This window comes from Primulina huaijiensis, chromosome 13, assembly GCF_012295235.1.
Source record: "Primulina huaijiensis isolate GDHJ02 chromosome 13, ASM1229523v2, whole genome shotgun sequence".
NCBI lineage: Eukaryota > Viridiplantae > Streptophyta > Magnoliopsida > Lamiales > Gesneriaceae > Primulina > Primulina huaijiensis.
This window is the reverse complement of record NC_133318.1, coordinates 15,341,556-15,349,557: the sequence shown is the minus strand read 5'-3', so window position 1 is coordinate 15,349,557 and position 8,002 is coordinate 15,341,556. Positions and strand designations below refer to the sequence as shown.

At 35.1% G+C, this 8,002-nt stretch overlaps 1 protein-coding gene across 1 annotated transcript; it reads right to left on the bottom strand.

Annotated features, from left to right (window-relative positions):
• Positions 1 to 5,620: 5,620 nt before the first annotated feature.
• On the bottom strand, positions 5,621 to 7,316 carry LOC140991746 (3-ketoacyl-CoA synthase 12-like). The gene has a single exon (XM_073461875.1). It carries the CDS (start codon positions 7,312 to 7,314, stop codon positions 5,797 to 5,799), a length of 1,518 nt encoding a protein of 505 aa, XP_073317976.1. The 5' UTR covers positions 7,315 to 7,316; the 3' UTR covers positions 5,621 to 5,796.
• Between the last annotated feature and the right edge of the window lie 686 nt (positions 7,317 to 8,002).

Below are 8,002 nucleotides of genomic sequence, written 5' to 3'. Positions count from 1 at the left end.
TCAGATGAATTTCTCTTTGACTATCACAACATAATGTAAATTTGTCTTATCTAAAGCCTAACTCTTATAGAAACTTCTTAAATCATGGTAGTTTTTTACATGCTTCAGTTGTGGCTATGTACTCGGCTTCTGTTGTGGAAATGTCACGCACTTTTGAAGTTTTAATTTCCATGAGACTGCTCTCCCCGCAAATGTCATCAAGTATCCAGATGTGGACTTTCTAGAATCAACATCACCAGCCATATCTGCATCAGTGTAACCTCTAACACAGTGTGACTAAGTGACACTCACGCAACTCTAATCAGCGTACTAAAATTTATCTAAATGACTAGGCTATACAACATTCAATTGCTAGCTTGTTTATTGCTTGTCTTGGGATAGATTGAATGAATGCAAATGTATGGCTATTTATTAGAAAATTTTTGGAATTGGTGAAGTGTGAAATGATAATGTGAATTATGGATATTTTTCAAAGTTTGGTGGCCTAATTTTGAAACTTGATTTGAATACAAAATATGCTTGAATGCCAACACATTTCTCGTGGAGGTCATCATTTTTGGGTCTACAATCTGTTGGAGATCTTCTGTGTCTGAACTGAGACTCGAGTCCCTAACAGTTCTTGTAGAATTTAGGATTCCACCCTATTTGTCAACATCCTCTTTTGATTATTTGTATGTGGTTCGGTGGAATGATCGTCGCCCTTTTGCCCTCTTTTTTTGTCGGGGGACCTCTTGTCTAGGTTGGATATAGATTTCCTTGATGTATGCTGTTTTACTTTCTCGTTATTTCCATGAATCCGAGCTCTCATCGAATTTCCATGAATATGTGATCCCGATTCACAGCCATATATGGAGGAAATAACTCGATTCATCAGACAGTTGGCTACACGGGCCTCTCCCATCTTTAGATCCTCGACACCATGCTTGTTACTCAACACCCAGATCCCACCAGGCAATTGATCGAGCGAGTAGGAAAGAAATTAAATTAATTTCTAAGTTGCTATGGTATCCAAAGTGCTAGTGGGAACAAATATCGACTAGTATTTTTTTGTGCTCATGCGATCGATTTTAGTTGCCTCTCATGTTTCCACCAATTTTATTTCTCAAAACAACCCATCTACCTCCCAAAATAACTCATTATCCATAAAAAAATATAAAATAAACCTAAATTTTTGTAAAAAAATTAACACGGAAAATTATTAAACCAAATAATAAAACTTGTTTAAATATGTTTTTTTGTTGGGGTAATCGCACTACAACAAAAAAGCTATACGACAACAGATAAAATCCGTTGTCATAGGTGATTTAAAACTGTTGTAATTGACTGTGTTGTTGAAAGTGCGTTCAACGATAACGTGTAGGACCGAGCGCTTGCCGCTTTACCAAAAGCTATAGCTGGTGGTAATGGTGCAACTCAAATCTTTTAAACCGCATAGCAGCTCAAGCACCACGGTTCGATCGCTCCACCAAGCAGGGACAATTATTGCACCCAACAATCTCCCTCCCAATCATTGCATTCCATGCAACAATGGGAATCGAACCCGTGACCTTGACTCTGATACCAATTGTAGGACCGAGCGCTTACCGATTTACCAAAAGCTATAGCTGGTAGTAATGGTGCAACTCAAATCCTTTAAACCGCACAGCAGCTCAAGCACCACGGTTTGAACGCTCCACCAAGCAGGGACAATTATTGCACCCAACACAACAGATAAAATCCATTGTAGTATATATCATTTGCGACGGTTTTTGAAAAACCGTCGCTAATTAGCAACAATTTATTATATACCGTCGTTAAAATTAGCGATGAGTTTTGTTTAATTAGCGACAGTTTAATATATATCGTCGCTAAAATTAGCGACGGTTTTTGACAAAGCCGTCGCTAATTAGCTACGGTTTAGAGAAAAATCGCAAAAATTGAAGCGAAAAAACTTACCTTAAATCGAAACTCAAATCGTATAAGAGAGAAATATTTTAAGTGTTTTGAAGTGGAGGAAAATGGACCGAAAAATCGGATATTTATAAATAATTTGCGACGGTTTCTGGTAGAACCGTCACTATTAACGACGGTGTTTTATTAAACTATCGCTCTTAGTGACAGTTGTTTATTCTCTTAACGACGGTTAAGCGAAAACCATAGCTATTAGCGACGGTTGTTTAATAATAGCGACAGTTAAGCAATAGTGACGGTTTTTTATTAAACCGTCGCTAATTTAAAAATTACGACGATGGTATTAAAACAGTCGCTAAATTTAGCGACGGTTTAAGCAAAATCTTTGCTAAATATAGCAACAGTTTAAGAAATCGTTGTTGTTTGTCTAAAACCGTTGTCGATTGTCCAAAAAAATACGCTAATAGACAACGGTTTATAAAAACGTTGTTCTTGACCCTAAAAAAACGCTCAAAGACAACCCAAAAAAAAAAACGCTAAAAGACAACGATTTTTAAAAAACTGTTGTCTTTTGCTTAAAAAAAACACTAAAAGACAACGGTTTTCATTAAAATCGTTGTTAAAAGATAAAAGACAACGGTTTTTGTTGTCTTTTGGGTGTTGTTAAACCCATATTTTCTTGTAGTGTCGGTTTTCTCGTGTCCAAAACATAGCGGAAGTTTTTAAAATTTTTATTTGACATTCAAATAATGTCTTTGGACACTCGTATGGTTTAAACAATAAAAATATTCATAGGGTGTTAATAAATTTACCTTTAGTGAATTTACCACTCGACACCAACTATTTCGGGATTAGCGGATATAGCTCTTATAGCATTCCTTACGAACAATCTTCTTGAACTCATTTCATCAATCCTCCTAATCTGGTCCACGACTGGATCGCTTGTTCTTCTTCTAAATTGCACTAGAAATTTAGAAGAATTTTTAACGTTTGAGAGCAAAAACCAAAAAAGGCTCAAACCCTAAAAATTCTAGGGGTGGCCAAAATTTTGAAGCTTGAGGGGAGAGAGCTTTTCGAAAATTGCATGAAGAATGAAGACTAGGGTTTTGGCCTCTTTACTTAATTAAGATTCATTAACCTAATTACCTTAATTATGGGTTAAGGTTTCTTAATTAAACTCAATGGGCTTTGTTAATCAATTTGACTAGTCTAACTAGTTTAATTAATTATTATATTAAAGTTTTTAACGAACTTTAATTATTTGACATGTTGCATTTGTACTCCTACCAGCCCATTATATATACTTTCCACTATATTTAATTTAATCTTTTATAAAATCAACCTTTGAGTTTAATATTTTAAAATTTTAAATTTTATAAATTCAACTCCTTGAATTTATTCTCTCCGAATTTTAATTATCATAATCCATTAATGAATTTACTATATTATAATTTTATATAAATTCAACTCATTGAATTTATTCTTTCAACGAGAACAAATGATCCAGTGCTTGTGTGATCCTCAATGGTTCGGGGATACAGTTAGTCGTGGCTTCACAGCTCTTTGTGATTCATGACATTTTATATTATTCAGGCTTACCTTAATTTGCCTCTTTCCATGCACCAAATTTTGATCATGAAAATGTCAGAAATCATTTTCTGATTAAACTCATTGAATCATGATATGAGCATCTAGTAGCATCGCCCCACAATTCTCTATGTATCACTGATAGTGATTGCAAGAACCAATCGATTATAATTAACGTACAGTACGCTCCCTTCATCTCATATATTACGATTAAATCTGCAACCATTGGTTTATCGAGGGTTGCATAGTAGATTTAATAGCTATGTGTTATAATTATGAAATATTTATAGTATCATCGCATGCACAACTAGAGAACCCTTGTCTCTAATGTACATATTACACTCTGGCAGGATCTAGCGTTGGAGTTACGGATAGTGATTGATCTAGCGTTGGAGTTACGGATCTTACAAAAACAACAAAGGATCGACCACCTTATTCTTGTTTTAGATGAGAGAATGAAAGATATCTAGAATATGTGTGGCGTATATATTCTGTGTCATTCTATGTGTTTCGGAGACCATAACCTTATATAATCTTATCCGTCTTAGCCTCATCATAAAAGATTTAATTGGACCGAGTTTCTACGCATGAGGTGGAACATATGAATTTTTTTTAATATTTTAGAAACTCATAATTAATTAAATCACTTTATTAGATCTTTTATTATATAATTTATCTATGTACAATTAATTAAATTATGTAAACCAACAAAATTGTTCCAACAATTTGTTCTGTTGATTGGCAGCAACGAGAAAGTATGTCCAGTTGTTTGAAGTTGATTAGTGAAACAATCATCTCGCAGCACTCGTATATATGTTACGGTTTTATCTAATAATTATAATTATAATGTCATGCATTATTTTGTTTTGTTATTTTCTAGTTTTTATGTGCTTCCCCAAACATAATTTCCATTATCATCTCTCTTATATTATTATATTAAATTTAACAAAATATAATTTTAAAATATATACTTTGTAATCAAATTTTGTAAAAGCAATTGATAATATAAGATTTTTATTCCAAGATTTTTTTTTTTTGAGAATAAATATTTTCCCAAGATAAATAAACTTCAAACACTTATTGGCAAGGGTTCGACCAAAGGATCTTCAAATCTAATTTAAATATACTTGGGACTATTTGCATGCCCCACCGTAACCATTTCATTAATTGAAGATCACATTTTTTTCTGATGATTCAAACTAAATATGTTCAGATTTTGGAGTGATCGATCGCTGTATCGCATGATCTTTAAACTTCAGATCCGACCCCATAACTTTTATTGTTTGCCATATCTCAAATTTATGGGCACGATTCACAGATACTTGTACACAAGGAATAATTCCAAATATTAACAGTAAAAATTACTGAACAAAATTTAATATCTATTATAATAAAATAAGAAAATTAAAATTCGATTTTCGTTTTTGGGATTAAACCAGTGTTGAGTTCAAACTACGTTAATGGTACTATGATATCGACATTTTGTTAATGTCCCGAGATATTACATAGATAGCCCAAATCAGGGTAAATCTGCAGGAAGAGTTCGTTAGAAGCCGGGCAGGAGAATGCCTGTGACATCTTCTCTCTGAGTTATCACAAGTCCGAGCTCTCATACAAGCTCCCAGGAGGTTTCAACCCGGACTACCTCGAAAACAACACTTAATTCGAGTGCATCAGTATTAGACACCTTATGCTTGACAATCACTACTGTCAGAACCACATGTGTTGGCGTGTCAGAACAAGTTGTCAGAAATAGGGTATGTGCAACAATTTTTCCCTAATTAGTAGGTGAGCACTGAAAACACTGAAAACATGGTAATCATTATATTTTCTCTTATAAATAGCAGATATGTATTTCATTTGAAGAATTTTGGACTTTTGAACATTCACGTATATCCTCGCATATACATCTTTTATCTTTCATCTTCACCTATTGCTTGTACACATAAATCTATATATGTTACTCCTCTAACACTAAATAATTACGTGTGATTCTCCTATTGCTAGAAAATGCGTATTTGTACGTTTGTGAATAAATATAATAAATTGATGTATATAAATTTTAAAAAAAACTTTAATAAATTCGTAGGTTTACCCAAGTTTGAGCTTTTTTTTCAATCATAATGAAAGGAGAGTTGAGAAAACCGATGACAATTTTTATTCTCTCTAGGAAAGATATGACAACATTACCATGTCTAATCTAAAGATGGAAATGCATATTTTTTCTTGAACTTTGCACCCAAATAACATAAAATTGATGGTAGACAATTGAAAAACACACTCATTAATAAACATAAAAAAATCTGATAGATAAAAATTTCAATCTGGTATCTGATAATCCTTGAGTGAAACTGTATCAGCATCTGCATTTCGAAGCCATCCAAACTTCTCCAAGAAGGGATTGTTCAAGTTCTTTGTTGGGTAATTATGGATGAAATTTTCCCACACGTTTTTGCCTTCCAAATCTCTCATGACTTCCCAGAGGCAGCTGTTGCATTTAAAACCTGCACCAAAACTTACCATGAAAACCCTGTCACCTTTCTTCAACCTCTTCTTCGCGTCCATGTAAGCTAAAACATACCACAGACTACTCGCCGACGTATTCCCGAACCGATGCAGTGTCATCCTCGCCGGCTCGACGTCAAACTCACTTAGATTCAGACTCTGTCGGATGGCGTCGATTACTGCTTTTCCGCCTGTGTGTAAGCAGAAATGGTCGACCCCCGTCTTGAAATTGATCTCCGGCCTTGTGGACGACGCATATTTGCTCCATTTTTGTTGCATTTTGGTGGCATATTGCAGCAAAGTGAAGCGAATGAGCTCCCGCAGGGGCAAGATTTTGGGAGCTATGTTTTGTAAGTTCTCTATGAATGCCCGAGTGGCGGCTGAAGGGAGATTCTTGCCCAAATAGAAGCCAACGAACCCTTTATCGTCCTCTTTTTGGACGCAGCAGTTGAAGGATTCATCGTTTCCTCCATGATGGGTTCTTACTAAAGATTTGAGCTTGAACATGGCCCTGTGCTTCAATGAATTTTTGTTCGTCAAGATCATCGCACAACCACCTGTTCTAAACAGGCAATTAGCTAGAATCATGGACCTCTCGTTTCCGTTGTACCAATTCGAGCTCAAAGACTCGGAGGTTAAAACAAGGGCAAGAGTATTTTTCCTGGTTTTGAAAATTTTTTCGACAACATTTATGGACACCAAGCTGGCGCTGCATCCCATCCCAGAAAAATTATAAACCTTGATGTCTTCTCTCATGTTGTAATAATTTATAATCCTAGAAGATAAAGATGGGACCGTGGCGAACATGGATATGTTTACTACAAGTACGTCGATTTCTGAAAGAGAGAAATTTGTTCTCTTCATAAGTTTGTCGATGCTGTCGTGGAAAAACTCATCCGCTTCAACGATCCCATCATGTACAGTCGGACATGCCTCCCGGCCTTCGAAAACCATCCTCGGGGCATAAGTTTCCTCGCCGATGCCAGAATTCACAATGGCGTTTAAGAGGAACTTGTACTCGTCGAGGCCGAGGTTTTTGTTTCTCATGATCACCTCGCCGGAAAATTTCGTGCTCAGCTTCCTGTCATCTGTCGGCATGTAGCACTCGTAGTCCAAAATGTAGCAGTTTTGGTGCAGTTTTTTATCAAGATTTTTGTATAACATGTAGAAGAGAGGTAGCAGAGGGAGAGAGCAGAAAAAAAGGTGAAGAAGATCCATGTCTTCTTTTTCTGTTTGAGGGAACTGCAAGAAGTTAATTGGAGGGAATGAGAGATGTGCAAGGGCAATGTATGTATGCTGTTGAGAAATGAAATCAATTATACATATATGCATGGTCAGATTTGTGCTGTCTCTGCAAAGTTGTTTGGTCATTGCCTATGTTCAATAATTATTACCACTACTCCAACCCATATCCTGATATCTCATTGAATGCGGTCATTGTTTTTGTCAGAAAATGAATTCGTAGGTAGAAATGAAAGATTCATTTATATCCGTACTTGGAATGCTATACGGGTGATTCTATGCTACCTGTGCTTTTTTAAATGAGATTCATTAGTATTTTTTTGTTTTGTACAAAAATATTTAAACGAAAGTTTCGATGTGACATTATATACATCAATCAACGTTATATATATATATTTTTATTTTTACTGTATTGAAGTTTTGAGTTTTGAAATTTTGGTGGGGATATTATATTCCCGTAAATGTATAGAGGAATTTTGAAATATGAGGGGTAGATGGCCTTCATTTGTTCATCTTTTCTACTTGTGGGAAGGGAGAAAGTGGGTGGGAATGGCATTAATTTACGCTGTCGAGCAATGTTTCATGAGAAATAAGAAAGAGATATAGATTTAAGCATACATTTCTTTAATTAATTAAGAACAGAAACTCACATTCTTGGCAATGGCTTTGTTAAGCCAATCCCCACAGTTATTACTGCTATATTTCGTGTAACGCAAATTTTTTTATTTCGGAAAATAACAAAAGAAATGTGGATACTAATTGAATTTTTAAAATAAAT